This window comes from Strix uralensis, chromosome 1, assembly GCF_047716275.1.
Source record: "Strix uralensis isolate ZFMK-TIS-50842 chromosome 1, bStrUra1, whole genome shotgun sequence".
In the NCBI taxonomy this organism is placed as follows: Eukaryota; Metazoa; Chordata; class Aves; order Strigiformes; family Strigidae; genus Strix; species Strix uralensis.
This window is the reverse complement of record NC_133972.1, coordinates 106687914-106706431: the sequence shown is the minus strand read 5'-3', so window position 1 is coordinate 106706431 and position 18518 is coordinate 106687914. Positions and strand designations below refer to the sequence as shown.

At 37.3% G+C, this 18518-nt stretch overlaps 1 protein-coding gene across 3 annotated transcripts in view; it reads right to left on the bottom strand.

The window, feature by feature from the left end:
* Positions 1 to 18518, bottom strand: part of GABBR2 (gamma-aminobutyric acid type B receptor subunit 2) — a 487733-nt gene that overhangs the window by 160182 nt on the left and 309033 nt on the right. For all 3 annotated transcript variants that reach the window (XM_074876123.1, XM_074876133.1, XM_074876142.1), the window contains 3 exons: positions 12099 to 12179; positions 8799 to 8949; positions 8183 to 8315 (listed from right to left, as the gene is read on the bottom strand). In XM_074876123.1, the coding sequence (XP_074732224.1) occupies positions 8183 to 8315; positions 8799 to 8949; positions 12099 to 12179 (365 nt within the window). The remainder of the gene's footprint in view (positions 1 to 8182; positions 8316 to 8798; positions 8950 to 12098; positions 12180 to 18518) is intronic.

The window sequence follows — 18518 nt, the reverse complement described above, 5'->3', positions numbered from 1 at the left end:
TTAATATCATTACAATTATATATAAAATTATAAAATAATCTTGGAAAATGGACTGAATTGATGAAAGGTAAAAAAGTTCCACTTTTAAAGAAGTTCCATTTTCCCATATTTGACTACCACTGCCTATGCATTCAGAAGACTGTCATGAACTGACAAGGAATGCCTGGGAAGGTATTGAGCTCATGAAAGCAATAATAAAAGTTTCAAATGCAGTTGATAAAGAAAGTGATGTGTTTTATTCCTCTGTTAAGTTGAAAGAAAACAAAAAAAACAACCTTTTGAACTGAATGTACTACACATTCTCTCTCTTTTTTTTTTTTTTTTGTGCTGCAGCTTTAAATTTGCTATACTAATCCAGTTTGCCAATATCAAGCAAACAACAAGAAGGTGGGATTAAAGATTCAGAATTAAGAATAAATAAAACATCAACACAAAGAACTTCCATGTGTTGCATAAAAAGCTACAAACTTCTTATCACCTCTCCAGGTCACTTATTTTTTTAAAATAACAAATAAGTTATTTGAATGGGATAGTGAAACAGCTTAGTTCTTTAACAATTTCCTCTGCAGTTCACAAAACATTTAGATTATGTTCCTGCAGAGGAATCAGATTTAAGATTCTTAAAAGCATCATTTTTATCATCTCAAGACCTTAGTTTTAACGGTTTCTTTTAAATAAAAACTTTCAATTCTTTCTTTCATAGGACTTGACACTCCAGACACTTCAGTTTAGTTTCTGAGACTCAGATTGATTCATTTTGGGAATATCAATAATTAGCCGGTTTTGCACACGTACCAGGGTGGAAGCTGCAGTGCCCAGAGGGTTAGACTGAGGCTGAACATTACTGCCGAGCAGCTTGGTGGCATCTTAGTATTAGGCTTAGGCACTTAAAAGTGACAAATGTGAGAATAAACCATGCTGTGGGTTTGGCCCTGAAGAGCACAATTATCTTTAAGTAGACAATTCTGTTGAGTTTCTATGGACTACTCATGAGTTGAAAATTAGGCACCTTCTACTTTTCCTGGCAAACTGGGGACATAAAGAATAATTACGATGAACAAAAATGTGTCATCTCAACCAGTTTACACTGGGACTTGATCCTGCTTCTATTAACCATGGCAAAATCCCCTGTGTGAGCACAGGCAGGCCCCAAAGAATGAGTTCATCCATTTGAATTACACTTTTCTCATTTATATCAAACATTTTTTTGACATGTGTTTACAACTTTTAACTCATTCTTTAGAATTTGTAGGGCACCGGCACAGTTCTTGTAAAACCTAAGTGGCAATAACATTAGAGAATTGAATCCTGCTGTTTTCACATAAATTAAGTACAGTCGTTCTTCACATGCTGTGAGATCTCCTGGAGTGATTTCTTAATACATTTCAGACCATTTTTCAGAATTAATCCATGGGTAGTGTAAAAGATATTACAATTGGTCCTCATTCTATTAGGGGGCTTTAAAATCTGGCTGTTGTCCTACTGAAGGAGAGGCAAAATGTTCTAAAAATATTACCTTAATAAATCTTTGGCAAGGTTGTGGTGTATTTGCTTCAGCATATTAAATAATTTTGTTTCAAGGATCTATTCAGCCTTGTAACTTTTGTCTCTACTTCCCCCCCCCCCCCCCCCCCCCCCAAGAAAATGTCATTTACTAAAATAGAAGCTGATCAGGCTTATGTTAAACTCAGTAACAGAATTGCCTTGAATTAAATAGCAGTGAGATCAGTCTCAGACTGAAAGACAGTGAGGACAATTATGGAAGTGATTATACAGAAAAGGGAGATTAAAATTAACAGCTAAACAATTAAGTGGGAAATAAACTAAAGAATACATGCAAAATGAAAAAGGCCAGACTAAAAATACAAACAAAAGCTATGGTTTCCAGAGACAAAGAAATGGATTAGAGGTCCAAATCCTCTTGCAGTTTAGTAGGAGCTGAGTGTCTATCTGTTGCTTTTTTCATTCCTGGCCAAAATTTTAAAATTTGAGGAAAATAATTAGGCAAATATAAAGTCCAAAGGGAGAAAAAAAGCCCCAAAACCTATGGCAATGACTGAAGAGCATAAAGGGTAGGAATAAGGAGCACATCATCAACTACTAACCAAATATCAAGGCTAAATGCTATTTGGTAGCACAGGGTCTAGTCCAAGTGGCTCTTGCCCACAGTACACCAAGACAGTCACAGCTTTGAGGTGGCACTGCCCAGATGATTTCCTTTTAGTCAGTTCCCCCAAAAATGGTTAAACAGAGAAAACTTGAAGTGATAAGGGAAGAAAAAGTATAAATAAATAGACAGAAGGTTCATACATCTTCTCCCTCTCCCTGCTTTACCATTAAAGGCAAGTCCCTGTTTCCAGAGCTGCTCTCAGCCAGCTCCATGACTTTCAGAGTTTTAGCAAATTGCCCAGCATCTCCCTCACCCCCCAGCCTGCACCCACCCCTAGGAACCTGTTCCATAACCTCTCACATCTGGCTTTTCCTCCCTGCTCCTCACCGCAGTCTCTTGGTCTATGTTTGATGTGGTTTTCAGGATGCCTCTCTGCTCTTATACCACCCTGCAATCCTCACCTTGTGCAGCTTCAGAATTTTCCAAGAAAAGGTGCAATGTGGACCATGAAGTTCCACCTTGCCTAGCTGTTCTCTCAGTGGGGCAGACATAAGATTATAAAAAAATCAGTAAAAAGGAATAAAACCTGCCTTTCACATTGCTACAAGACACAGAGTCAGAAGTGTTCATGATCCGTAATTAAGAATAATATTAGCTGAAAAACCCCAAGTGCTTCTGAAGATCTGGATACATTTAAAGGTCACATTTTAAGGTACACCTTTGAGAAGATAAGGTCTATAACATCTACTGTTGCCACGAATGTACATGTTCTCAGGATGTCTGATTGAGAAAAACACAAAGTCCGGATAGTCACACACACTACAGTAGGTAGCTGGACTTTATGAGTGGTATCTTTACTCTTTCCTTCTCTCTTTCTGTCTCTCCACCCCACCCCACTGTTTGGTTCCTTCTTTCTGTACAAAGCCTGTTTCCAGGTGCCTGTATCATGGTTGAGAACAACTGACTGAAATCTGAAAGCCTGAGTACAACCTGGGATGGATGAAGACCCTATTGAACACCACAGGTGTGCAAAAACCTTCATGTGCTCTGTTTACTTTATTCAAGGCAAAACACTGACAGGGCTCACTGAGATCACCAGGAATCACAGAATATCTGCCTGTTTTTGGCAATTCATATAAATTATGCTAATTAATGATATAAACAAGATAAAGCATGCTTAATTTTAGTGACTGAGTAAATCACAAGACTTAGATCCTCTTATCTTTGATGTAACACCTTTGCAGAACTCTGGATTGTAAAGGAGACTAGAAGACAATTGCTATCTCCAGAACAGATAGTGTTCCAGAACAATATGCATCCTATCTTGAACTATTCCAAACAGATCACTTGCCCCTTCCCTATCACTCCAATCACTCAGTGCAGCACACTCTCTAGGAGAAAGTGCTGCTACACATCAGGACTACCAGGACTGAGGAGAAGCAGAGCTGTGCAGTCTACTACTACCTAATATACCAGATCTTTTTGGGTGGAGACTATGGGCATTGTACTGCAACCTGGAGTACTTAAAACAATCTTCTTTTCAGCCTCAGCCTAATCAGTTATATCCAGAGAATACTGGATATAGAGAATACAGAGAACATCATTTTATTTACCTACTTGAGGGAGATGCGTAACAGAGAAGAGGAGACTATGCTCCTCCTTAGGGCCATAGTAGCCTTTCATCCCATAGCAGTTCCAACTTGCAAAGGCATTACTCCTCTTAAACGTAAAGCATGAAATTCTCAGTAGAACGTATTACAGAAGTCTAAACGTTATGATCATATCTAATATTCTCTCTATTTTAAGTATCTCTATTTAGTATGTCAGCTTAAACTCTATTCATAGGATATGTCACTGGCATTGCTAATTTCGAGTCTCTCTCTTCCATGTAATGAATGCTTTCAATTATTTTTCCACTTGCTTGCATTTTTCCAGTTGGCATCACATCTCGTTTCACACCCTTACTTCTAACTTCTTTTTTTGCTGTGATACCATGGTAATTCTGAGATTAAAAACAAAGATAGATCATTCTCATTCTCTTTCTCCCACATATCTGAAGCACTTTCTACTTTGGCATACATATGCATTTAATGAAATATTGTATTGCTTTTCCTTTATCTGCACAACCAATAACGTTGCTATTAAGTAAGACATGATCTAATGGTTGTATAATACACTGACCACCTTCTCAGAGTCACTGCTTTGGATAGCTTTAATTCCAGGTAGTTGGAGTTTTACAGTATGACACCTAATCTCCAGGTCTGACATGGAACTAAATAATACTAAATTTGGTGTTATGAATTCTTACCATAAGAAGACAACTATTATGCATTTAAATATACTTGATTACTTTTCCATAGAAAATGGGCATACCAAGGTAAAAACTAGTTAGTTTGGGAACCAATTACCCACTCTAGCACAGAGTCAACACTATATAATTTCAAAGACTTACATAATACCCCTATTCAGCAAATTATTTGACCATATGTTTAAAGTGCTTTGCTGACTCTAGAATACATTTAACACTTGCTTCTGTGTTTCAGCATATTGATTTATATACCACATCCTCCTACAACCAGTGCCTCACAGAGTGGAAAATGGTAGTACAACTTATCAAAGAAATCCTTTCAAATTTTAAGGAGTTACTGGTGTAATTTTGGATCATGTTTCAGTGTCCTTGGAATATTACAGCATAAAACATATGCCGTATGCAGATGTAGGTTGTAGAGAAGTCAAAAAGACCAGAGATTGCAAAGCACTTCACCCTCCAAACAATGCTACAAACATTGTGCCATAGAGGAAGACCACACAATAGATTTGGAATGTAATACCTACAATTTGGAAAATATTTTTCCTGAATTTTGTGGGTAGCCTCAGGAGTATTTAAGGACATCCTATAAGTGTTGTTAAAAAATTATTAGAAAATTAAACAGAGACCATATATAACATACCTAATTAAATAAACTTGCTGTTGTGTATATACTGCTACTCTGGTCAGATCTAATCACTTTTGAAATGTCAAATACAAAGAGGGTGATTACTTGGCTTAGAGAAGGGATAACACTAACCACAGCTTTTTAGTTTTGCATGTCCTTAAGAAAGCTGAATAAAATTTTTTTATTTCCCTTCATTGACATGGCTCTTGTCTGTGCCTGAGATGTAGTTGTTATACCCACATGTTTTTGGCTCAATGACTTTTCATGATCACTTTCCATTGTAGCTGTTTCTTTTAAAGACTAAGCCACAGTCTTGAACAAAATGGGAATTTTAAACTAATCTCTAATATGGCTAGAATGGGTAATCAAACTCATGCATTTTCAGGGAAATGGACCATCAAGAGAAATTTGTACTGGTCTGATCCTATAAGAACCAGTATCTGTAAGTAGCCCTCAATAAAACCATTAAGTAGATTGCCTACACGGAAATATGGATGTTCATGACATGGAGCCAAATGCACATGCTGTACCCAGCACTTAGTGGATGTTTTGGGGAGAAAGGAGGAGAGACAGAAGAGTTACTGAACACAAAAGTAGATTTGTCTCCCATATTTATGAATACCCCAGCATTAATTCAGAGTTTTCTAGATACAAGGGAAGTTCATTGCCACAGTCACTGTGGCCATGTAATTCTAAGAGAAGCATAAGCTGTACCATTGAAAAAATTATAATTGGAGGAGGAAATTTTATGAGAATTGTTTTAATGAGCAGGGGTTTAGAAAAAAAACTCATAGTCTGCTTCTGAAGGGTTTCCTGCATCTATGAGTATAATACTAATTGCTGTCAGAGCTGGGATTCATAAGGTAAATCAGTAGGCATGCATAGGAAAGCACAATCAGCAATGCTTCTGTACTGGACTGAAACCCTGGAAAGCCAAAACTGGGGACAAATCTCAGAGATTCTGCTCTGTTGATATATCATTTAACTATGTTAAAAAAAAAAAAATCTCCATTTAAGGCATGTGGCAACACTTCTTAATCAAAGTTTGGCTTTAAGAACACGGTATTCTCCCTCACCCCTTTCTTTTATTGGTCCATTAAGCCAAGTGGTTATCTTACTCAAGTGCCTGTCCAGATCTTTCCCTCTGTGGCAGACAAACAGACTTAACTGAATGTCACAGGTATAAATAGAAATAAAAATAAGAGATATGTAAGGTAAGACAGAACAAAGCAGCCCTCACTTAAATTTTGTTGCATTTGGAATATGAGAGTACTGATTACATTTTGAGAAGCAAATTAGAGAAAAAATCAGATAGCAGAAATGTTCTAGCTCAGAGGCACGGTATTTTGGATATTGGTTCATTTTTCAGAGTTAAGACTGAGTTGTTTCACATTTAAAGGAGGACTTAAATTTAGTTTTATATAGCTAAATCTGGATAGAAACCTGTTCCCTAGAACAGCTCCATGCTGGTAAGTACCTCTGGTTCCCACTTTCTTTCCTTCTGTTCAGCAGTGCTCTGCTGCTTCAAGAGGAGGGTTGTAGCCTAGTCATACAACAGCCTACGGTCTGGCAGTGAAGTCAGGAGCTCTGAATACAAATGCCTCAAGGCTGAGCAGACATCAGGACCTAAAATTTGAACCTCCTGCAACTAGATTCTTCTGCAATGGAGGGTGAGAAAAGAATGGGGATTGACATCAACAACTGGCTTCCTAATGACACTTCTGCTCCATTAGAAGCTGTTTCACAAAAAAAGGCATAATTGCTGGATAAAAAATGGCTGCTGGTATCTTCCACTTCCTATTGGCCCCTATGTATTCAGAGAGTTATATACTAGTTTGGTAGAGGTGGACAGAATCATCCTTTTGAAGTTTTTGAGGCACATCTTTCTACTAACTGTATAGAGATTTTGCATTCTAACTGTAGGAAGACTGAATATTCTCTTCTTCTCCTTTCTTTTGCTGCTAAAATTTAGGTGTCTAAAATACAGCTGTGTCCAGGTCCAACTAAGGAAGCTAAGACTTTGCACAGAAAATCCTGTAAGTTCACCTATATTTTCTAGTGCATCTTGGCATGTACTAAAGAGTCTCCAGTGTTTTGAAATGGTATAACTGAACAAGTCACATGATATTTCACTTCTATAATGGTTCTAGTCATTATGGAGGATTTCAGTTGAAATATTGGGATGTATCTGCTAACTAGGTTTAGGCATCCAAATTTCATGCTTTCAATTATTATCTGGAAGTAGAGTTTTTCTCTCTCCAATGATGATATCAGAAATTCAGACTGCTAAAAAAAGGTGCTATGAACTGCAACTTTCTAGAGACTTGAAGAAGGATCAAAAACATAGGGAGGATAACTCCTGAGTAAGTCTGATATTCTTAGACAATGGGCCAAGCATTGTATTAGGATTTTTTGAGGACAAAATATTTGATAAATTAAAATGCTGGTTTTTATTGGTTTTGGAAGGAATACCCTTGTGAAGTTCTTTCCCTTTCTTTGAAATGGCCTCTGTAAGTCAGATTGCATATTACAGTGAGGAATTAAGACATTACAAGCTTCTAGGTGGACATATTTAATTTGGTTTCAGAGTTGCTTGTTTTGATTTAACTAGAATAAATTCTACGTGGATCTAGGCTTGTGTGAGTTTATAGTGTATCCTGGAAGTAGTAGGAGAAGTCTTTGGAGATTCAATCAAGAAGACTGAATAAAAGACCTGGACAAACAGCAGTCATGAAGTCTAAAATAATACGGAATCTATAAAGAAAACACAGCAGCTTCACAGATATTATTAGCTGTCATGCTATGAACACAACCTTTAATAAATCATCTTCATATATATAACTGCAAAACAAGAAAGTACATCTACTCTTTTAGTCTGAGGGCCAAATTCCAATGCATCTGAAGCTTTCACTACTACTACTACTACTACTACTACTACTACTACTACTACTAATAATAATAATAATAAAGCTTTGTGCATGTTTCAGAATTTAGTCTCAGAAAATATCCCAGGAAAGAACTAAGAGAATCAGTGATAAAATGCAAAGAGACATCGAACTACTGAACTCTTCTGTTTGCATTTCTTGCAGAGCTTCCTCAAAGACTATCTTCAACTAGAATATATGGAATTACTTACTGTGCAGAGTGTCTCAAATGTCTTTTCGGAGACAAAGGATCCATCAAGACCAAAAAGAAAAATAGATGCATAAGAAAGCATCCCTCCAAGGATAATAAGGTTGTTCATGTAGGGACTGGACATCTTTATTAGTCTATGGACAAAAGGTGATAGTGCATTAAAGAGGAAAAGATAACTGCTAAGCTATTAGAGCAATAAAGAAGAGCTTTTTGTAACCAGGCAAAGAGATAACCATTCTTGTAGAACTCCATTAAATCTATAGGCATGCACACTATTTGCTGTTTTATAAAGTCTAGCATTGTTTCAGGTTTTTGAATGTTTAGTAAAAAGGTCTCCTATTTTACTGATGGATTAATTAGTTAGGGTTAATGTTAATAGCAGACAGTCAAACATAAATTAAAAAAATTACACGTTCCAGACAGTATAAAAGAACCTGTCTTAACAGATAGACAATCTGTTTCAATGTAAATATATTACACAGTGATTTCAATTAAATAGTTCTAAAATATCGTATTTCCATATTTTTAACATTTTCCATATATATATATGATAGACTCTACAAACATGGAATTTAAGTATGAAAGAAGTAGTGATAGAAGTAACATGAGTGTCTTACTTCTGATTTCTGTTTTTGATGTTGAAGAACAAGAAAGCACTGGCCATTATCATTCCTAGGATGGTGAGGGCAGAGAGGATACTGTAGAGAGGCAGGGAGATCTTGCGTAGCTCCTCTTGTATAATTGTTTTGTCCTTTGGAGGCTCAAGTCCTAGAATTACAAGAAGAAAAAAAGGCTAAATCTCAGTCAGATGTAAAATTTCTGTAAGAAAGTTTGCCTGTCCTTAGTACTATACCTTGATTTAGCATATTTAGCAACTGTGAACCAAATCAGTAGCTGATGAAATCATTGACTTTGACAGACATATGTTAGTCACATTGATTGACAAGAAAGTTTGTATTTCTGGAGCAGGTAAACATCTTCTTTGGAAGAAAAAACACAAGTAAACTCTAATGCAGAACCCCATAAGATATATGCTAACTATCCTCATTTTAAAGTGTAAACAAACACTAAAATGCGTACTATGACTAAATTTTACCATGAGGTTATGCTTTCCTGAAACAAGTGACAAAGTAACGAGTAGAAAACAGCATTGTTTCTCTGCATACTGTCATTATGACCAGGGCAAATTCAAATGGCCTGTGTGGATACCTACCACAGCTGGAGACCAGCCTTGGTGTGGCACCACTGGGGCAGGGCTGATGGCCCTGGAGGGCTGAAATGGAATCCTGGGCTGTGTGCAGGGTGGGGGAAGCCCTGAAGGGGCAGGGAAGGCAGGGCTGTTGGTGCTCTCAGGACTCTACAGAATGGAACAATATGGAAAAATAGATAGAAAAGGTTTTATAGGGACAGACCCACTTTGCAAATCCCTGCAGATGTGGACTTGAATGTCTGAACTTAAAAACTATGTTTAAAGCCATTTACTTGATTGACAGTCAGCTCCCACTAATTAAAGGCTTCTCGGTTTAATGAGAAGAATTACTTTCCGACAACTGGAATAAAGCTCTGCATCCCCTACTTCCCACACTGCATTTTACCTGCTTACTAGATTTTTTCTTCATGCAGAAGATTGGCAAAAGGCCTTTTGCATCACTGTCTTCCTTCAGAAAGGGATTTGTGTGCCCTGCAGTGCCTGAGCCTGTCCTTTCACATCAGCTCTGTGGGGCAGCAAAGACAACCACACCAGGCTGAGCAGCTTCATTTCACAAAATGGCTGCACAGGCAGATCTCTGTGGATCTGCTGATCACAGAGCTGTAAGTAACTAACTAGCAGCTGCCATAGCTAAATTTCATGTCCACTCTTCTGTTTTGTACCTAGAAGAATATTCAAGGATTTGTACAGTAAAATAGCTTTATCCATATCAGCTAGGCTAAACAATTCAGACCATGGAAACTTGCTATCCTTTGGTCTTTATGCCCAACATTTCTGCAAAAAAATTTCCTTTTAGGTGATCACAATAAAGTGGCAGTCAAGGGACCATTTGCTGATTTGATATTGGAGAAAAGTACTCAAGATTTTCCCCGTTTCTCTTTCCCATCTCAGAGCATGCATTTACAGTACACTTCACAGAATTAGGCAACAAGTAACATGCCAAAAATACAATAAATAACTGTCTGAATTAAAAGACCTAATACCAAAGAAAAAAACCTCACCCTGATGTATCTAAAATATACAAAGTATATTAATGATTATTGATTTATTATGATATATTTATTAAATATAAACAACCAGTGATTCAATAAGATGTATTTTCTTATTTGTACACTGGCCATTCAATTCAATTGCTTCTAATATCATGAATTGTGGTTCTTTTGAGTGCAATTTTATGCAATGGCTTAAACAGGGCTATATTTACTACTCTTCATTTCAATACTTAAAGTTACTAAGTTTTTTATACTGCCTGGAAGACGTAACAACAGCGTCCTCCACATCAAATACATGACTGCCTCAATGAAAGTTAAGGTGGCTAAATGGGGAAGGTTCACTGTGAGTCACATAATGCATCTTAAAACAAATATAAGACAGGCTATCTGTGGAAGGAATACCAGATGTGGTCAGAACAAGAACTAGAAGTCTGATCCTGAAAAAAGTCTGAACAGAGAATTTTCCCCATCATCTACTGTCCATAAAGTCATGGAGCTATGAACAAAACCTGTCTCCTGTTAGTTGTTTCATCCTGTATATATTGTCTGGAAATTAACGGTATTGAATCAGTATTCAACCACATCATCAGTTCCTCCTTGCAGCAAAAATAATCTGATGGGTCCCAGACTTTGGCAACTTTGGCAACCCAACTTTGACAACCCAGACAGATTCTGCACTCTTCATTTCCAAAGCTTCATCTCCAGACAGATGTGAGAAGTGCATGTAGATGGCTCTTTTAAGTGCAGAAAGGGATACCAAAAGGAAAGATGGAAAGCTCCAGCAGATGCACAAGTAGTCATGGGTTAGATAACTGCAGTTAAACTCCAGTCATGCTCATGCAAACCTTGGGTGTTGGGACACTGGAGGCAGGTGTAGTAGAGCATGGGATACAGCAACTTGATACTCATCCACCACACAGATCTCACAAAGCTGACTTTACATTCTGTTACTGAATTGCACCATAGCAGAGTTTAAGATTAAATCTTTATTAGCTTTAAAAATAAGGTATATGCCTATATTCAACAGGAGAGACCCTTAAAACTAATTTCAGCTGACATCTCAGAAAGCCATGGGTATGACTGCACTCCAAGTACTGTGAAGGCAGAGGAAGTCCCCATGTTAACTTTGAAGCAGTACGGGACAAAAAATGGAAAGAAGATACAGCAACACAGGCTATATGCCTGCTGTGGACCTCGGCAGTGCTGCTGGGCTGAACATCCTCTCTGGCCCTGGTTCACCTTAAAGCTAGTCTTAGTATTTTGAAATACTATTTTTTAACTGCCTAACAGACATCTCCCAAGGAAAAACAACCACTGCCGCCTTGTGTGTGCAAACACAGCACACAAGAGCATTCCTCAAGTGAGATGAACTGGGGGAGTGGGAAATGGGGATAGAATTAGAACATTATTGATCAGTGACATATCTGCAGCTTGTTGAAATATCAAAGAATATTTGTGTACACAAATAAATTTGAATTTGTCCTGGTCATTGGAATGAAAAACAAGTATACAATATCAAAACATTGTGATTTTCTGTTCAGAACTCTCCTTTTTTCTTTTTAAACACAGCTCAGTTCCTTCCCTTTCTCTTTATACAGTGTCATAGCTTTTTGATATTAAAAATCCTGAAACAGTGCTCTAACAGTATGCAATCTTACAAACTACATACAGCTATCCATGTCATTCCTGTACCTCTTTCCAGTTTTCTCTCCTACCTTGGAACCTGATGCTGTTGTTGCTTATTTCCAGTGTGTCAGCCACAGCATTGTACTCTCCCACCTTGACTTCCTTTCTTTCTGCAGAGAAACAAACAAGAGTGATTGTTTATGGCAGTTCACATGCTCTCAATTATTTAACTGATTTTGCCTTCTTTTTTGACAGTACGTCAAAAGGAAAAGAAATGTGCCTGAAATGCGTGAATTATTAAAGCAGAATGCCAGACAGCTAACATCATTAAAAGAAATATTTCTTATTCTTTAAAGAAACATGAAGCATTTTTAAGAACTCATTTACATAATCAGGAAATTGTTGTTGCTGGGCACAGACATCTCCAGCTGAAAGATCACATACTTGCTTACTGGTTCACACCACACAGGACATTTTGCTGGGAGAACAGACATGGCTAAATCACACATTCCACTCTCATTTAAACAACTAGGACATCTTGCTTAGTGAAATATTTCCCAAAGGAGTTGTAGTGGCAGGATCCAGCCAGTATGGAGTAGACTGGCTAGTTAATAGATATGCTGGGAATCTAATCTCTTGTTCTGACTGGGAATTAACAACTCATTAGTACCCTGACTGCAAAACATACTATGTTATATAATTAAAGCCAATGTGCACTCGAGCTAAAATTTTACTGTTACTCTCATCTCCTATTTTGGGACTATCGTCACATATATGGCCTTCTTGTACCTAATTGAGTAGAGTAACACAGATATAGAAACTTAATTTGTTCGGCTGCCTTGGCCACTGCAGCTGAAACACATTTGTCCCAGCTTTCTGGTAACATCTGGCATAAATTAATTTCTGCTACTTCTGTTGGGGTTTTGGTATGGCTTAAAAATGCAGGAACTTCGTAAATTATCACTTTTACACTAAAACTTTTACATTTTGATCAGAGACTTATAAACCACAGTCACATTGGCAAAAGTTTTCTTTGATGAGCTGGCTCAGCAGAGCCAAAAATTTCCTTTCAGGCCTCTACATCCGGGCATGCACAACCCAATTTACATTTAAATTCTGAGCTCATGACCCTATTTGTGACACTGATTTTGGAAGCTGATGATCTTGAACTAGATGGCAAATTTGAAAAGACTGTATTTCACCCAACAGCTCCACATTAACCTTTTCTCCTTTCTCACTCAAAGTGATCGTGCCTGTTCAGCTCTGCTGAAAGGAGCAGCTAGCTCCATTTTTGTAAAATCTCCAGGTTGATTAATACTAATCTGAGAGCTCACAGGAGGCAAAAGTTTTCCTTACATAAACTACACTTCTTATTGTTAAAATTGTTTATGCAAAATAGTAGACTGGGCTGCAAATCTGGCAGAGATACTATACCCCCATCAAAAGCTGGAGTCTGCAGTTCTGAAAATTCATTTGCCTTTCACATGATCACGATCCACTTGTGGGGCCTTAAGACTAGTTTGGAATAAAAGTGCAATCCCCTGGTATCCAGCAGCAGTTTCACAAAGCCCATCCACACAGCATTACATATTCTTAAGAGTAAATATAAGTTTATACTTTCTGTCACCAGTTGAAAATTCTCTGTGAAATAGACAGTCTGAAACAATAAAATCTTCCCAGTAGTCTTCTAAAAGCTAAAATGCTTACTGCTAAAAACTGAACCAATTCACTTCCATCTGTATTTGTAGCATGACAGCTATTACCTGTAGATCTAAAACACCAAAACACAACCTAGAGATAAGAGAGACAAACACCAGAATACATACCAACATACAATTTGCACATTAGATGCCAGATAGTCCACAGCATCTGTTTATACCAAATAGGGAGGACATGCACCTTGGTGTTGGTCTAGCCACAACTTTACAGCAACAGGCTAAAACCTGATATCTCTGATGAACAACAAAAATAAAAGATTAATTGCTCCACAAACATTTTTGTGTGGAGCACTTACTGGGACTAGATTAGATGTGAGCAGCACATAATAGGTGGGGAAGCATACACAAAAGAGAGCATAAATCTGTGGTCTAACTGATTATGGTACTGCTATTGAGAAACTTTTTCTGTGATTGCTTCATGTGACATACAATGTCATTCCTTTTCAACATTTATAAATTCTTACACGGCCTGCTTTACAGATGAAGTAACACCGAGAATGTGCCTATGATGGTAACTGGAATGTAGTGCAATGTAGATGAGGTAGCCTACAACTAGCTAGCTTGGGTACCAGGAGCTAGCCCTTGTAGGAATGGAGCTTGCTAGAGCTATTCAGAGAAACAAACTTTCTTGGCAGACTGAGCTGAAGAGAGAGACTTTTTTTGACTTTGAAACCCAGGAGTGTTGGAAAAAAAGCATTTAGTACATAGCAACCACATTATCAATGCCTCCTCCTCTACAAATGGGAAAGGACAGTTCATAGAGCACATGCCAAGGTTTATTGAAGTCAAGAAAAGCCATAAAGTTATTTGATATCTTAAAGTAGTTACAGTTGTGGAAAGTAGTCTATGAGGGAAATAAACCATATTTTTATTGATAGGAAGTATATACTATCCATTTCACAGTATCATTACAGGGCTGCTGAGGGAGAGACACAGTCTTTGTGCTCTTTTGTACTCCCAGCAAGGAGTACAACTGCAGCTGTTGGTTTTTCAGTTCCCCAAGCACAAGTGCTGATCAGTGACAAAGTCACCTCCAAATATTAATTAAAGGAAGCAAGGAGGCAGCACTATGGCTCTCTGCTCTCTTGCATAGGCCAACATTGCTAAGAATGCGACTGCAGGCTCTATGTTTCTATATGACATTTCCTCAAATTCCCTTTGGAAATTCTGAATTATTCAAGTAAGTATACTGTTTGTATAACGTAGCTCATATCTATCAAAATCCCTTTGCGTTCAACAAAATGACAGGAGGAAGCGGAACTCCTCCAAACAAGCACACCAACAAAGCACAGTATTCAGAATATGATGTCAGCTTCTTTCTGTAGTGCTTTCATTATTTTTAACTTGATCTTTCCATTCTCATGATAGAACAATTGTATTGAAACCACCCTGCTCAGGTTAAAATGCAGAAGAAAAATATGAGGGAAAATATACTTGTTTCATGAGATAATGTTTGTCAATACCATGACAGGAGCTGTGGGATTTTAGAACTTGAATCTGCGGCAGTTCTTTCACACAGGAACAGAAAAGTATGAAAACTAACCAAACCAGGGAAAACTGGCCCAGAAATATGTGAGTGAAAATTATACCTAACAATTATAAACAACTAATCCTTATCATTAATTTATTGTGACAGAATAGATTACTTATATGGCCAAGATGAAAGCCTTCTGCCAACAAAGAACTGAACTACTCTTAAAGGTGAATTAAAACGTTTCCTTCTACATGTTTTATTACAGAATTTTATAGCCCACTTTAAGTAACTCCAGACAAATTGATGCACTACCACTTAATTAATTGGGTCACATTTCACAAAGCTAATAAAACAGATTTTTTGACTGCATATCAGGTAGTTTAGTACATGTTCTTGTTAGATAAAAGCAAAAATAATCCCGCAACTGACATCAGCTGAGTAAAACAAACTTACCAAAATGCACAACAGTATTATGTTTGCCAGTATGACAGTTACCCACTTACACTGAGAATTTCCAGATGAGACTATGCTTAGTTTCAGTTTATTGCATTATGTGTCATGATTTCCATTTCCACAATTTTATAAGTGTACTTATACACACCTCATGAAGATAGTTTCTACTGAGAGATATTTAAGGATGAGCAAAAGCACTTGCAAGGTATAAGAGATGGGACAGATGGATTTCCTTTGTTTTCCTCTATGTAGACAATGCTGGCTAGCTCCTAAGGATGCTAAGACTTTGTCTATATTTAAAGCTTGTAGCACCTTCAAGTATGTCAGTCTGACTGAAATGGTACAAATAACACTAGTGGTGATTCAGTTAAGCCAATATAAAAATGTTTACACCAGTATAATTTATGTTTATAATAGTAAAGGCATTCTGAAATAACGCAGTATCCTACAAAGTTACGAAAAGCTGTAGATTGATATGTGGATGCATTCATGAACTCCTACATGTCTAGTTGGTTATATCAATGTAAGAAACTATGTCTAGGCCACCAGAACAAAGACAAATTAACAGATCTGCCCTAACTTTACAGTGGTGCCCAAACCACATGGCTGTAAATGAAAATTAAGGACCTCAAGGCTCTAGTTTACTGTAGCTTAACACTACTAATACTTTGTTATGTCACTCTAGCCCTTTAGAAATTTAGAATTCCATGCAAACTACAAAGGTAGACATGTGCAAGTGGTGAGTATTCACTTTCCAACAAATATAAAGTAAGTTTTAAAGTAAATTTAATAAACTTACTATGGACTATTCTCCAGATAAACTAAGGGTCACTGAGGTTTCTCATCTAAAGGACACTTAAGCTATTCTCAACTTAGAAGCAACAGAAAAAAGACATAACCTATAGCTGAAAGCATACACAACATCTAGGTCTTAGTTTGTCCCGACAAAACATCCCTGCATAAGGTTCTGACTCCATGTCTCCTTCTCCTTGAAAAGTTTTTCAGATTTTTTTTTATATAGCTTCTCCGGCTTCTCCATTCAGGAAATTATCACTGTGCTCCCTGAAGACCTTCCTCTAACATGAGTTTGCCACTCTTTGTCACCTGCCCCTCTTGCTTAACCACTGTAATTCAGTGGGAGTGGTTAGATGCTTAGCACATTAGAAAATCTTCCTGCGATATGCAGCACTTAGCAGCCTATCTCAGGATCCAATATTATTAAACCTTGTCCTACAACAGAAACACTTAGCTCTCACACATTGTTCAGCCATGCCTCACAGCCCAACAGGACAGCTGGCAGCTATGGGGAATATTTACTCATCAGATCTCAGAAGAATTCTGGAAAATGCCCAAGTGGCTGCCAACAGGTGAAAATGGGCATGGACCATACACACCTGAAATGTTTAAAGATCCTTAGGAAGAGACTGACACTTAAATTTGGAAATATTTTCATTTCAAATCTCAAATCAATATCCTAGATATGAATCAAAAATGATGCCACTGCACAAGTACTCACACTTTCAAAGACACATCTCACCTATCTGAAACTTCACCATTCAAGCTATTGGCAACTCACTGACAGGTTCAGTCCAGAGACAGGAGAATGGGTGCACAGACACATTACATTATGGTGTCTTGCCTTTCTCCAGTTTGGCTCCTGGTCACATTCCCTTCTAAAGAGTGAATGTTTTTCTTTAGCATTTTAAACTGTCAGTCACCTAGCAATCATTTGTCACTGACAGGTCTTAGCTCTTCTTTCTTATTCCCTCTATTGGTTACAATGAAGGCTCCTGAAGAGCTAATGTGTCACACTGAACGACAGCAATCCTGCGACTAAAGGTATTAAGAGAACCCAGGAAAGAAGATGGGTTGAACACAAGCTGTGAAAAACCTAAACTGGAGACTGAAAACTGATGGCAAGTCCAAGAACACTTCCGATATTTCAGTAAGTCCTGTGCAAATTGCCTTCAAAGTCTCTTCTAACCTGTTTTATTCGTCTCACTCATTTTGAAATCTGTTTCACAAAATAATGATCTATCACAAAAGGTGGAAATGCTGTTTTAAATGCCTTTACATTACTGATTTAAAGCAAGTGTCATGAAAGCTAATTTCCTTCAGAATAAATACAGAAACATTTCATGTTGTGGATCCTGTAGAAACTCTTAGCAAATTAATGTAATCTTAACTTTCATAATATATCCTTGTCAAACAGGACCGGGAAGCTTTTCAGTTATCCTTATCACATATCAGCAATAACCAATACACGTTGAAAGCTTCCAATTAAAAAAATAAATCACAAGAGAAGCTTATAAATAATGAATGAGCAAAGTCTTTTTCATTAATTTCTATCCACTTGTAGGCAACCATTTCTTTGTTTAAAGACAGAAATGCTGAGATTAAGAATCACAGTTCAAATAAGTAAGAAAACGTCTGGTCAGATAGAATATTATTCTTCAGCAGAAGCTGCTAGAAAAGAAAGAAACAAGGAAGAAAAATATGTTACCTTTGCAAGGATTTGAATTACCAACAGTTTTTCTCCTTGTAATTAGAGTTAAAATTCTGTTTTGCCCAAACAAATATTACCTTCATCTTTACCTCCTGCATAACTATTTCCTTCATTTGAAGTTCTTGTCTAGTGTTTTATTTCTGAAATCCCGGATTCCAGTGCACACAACATACAGGAAATCCTGAATTATGAAAGCACTATATATAGCAAGTGATAATTACTGTTCATGGACAGTTCTCAAATGCTTATCTTTCATTCATCCATAAAGCAAAACAGACAGAAAGGTTAAACCAGACAAAGGCCAAACTGTGTATGTCAGCCTTAGAGTCAGGATAAAAGCTAAGAAGTCTTAACCCTG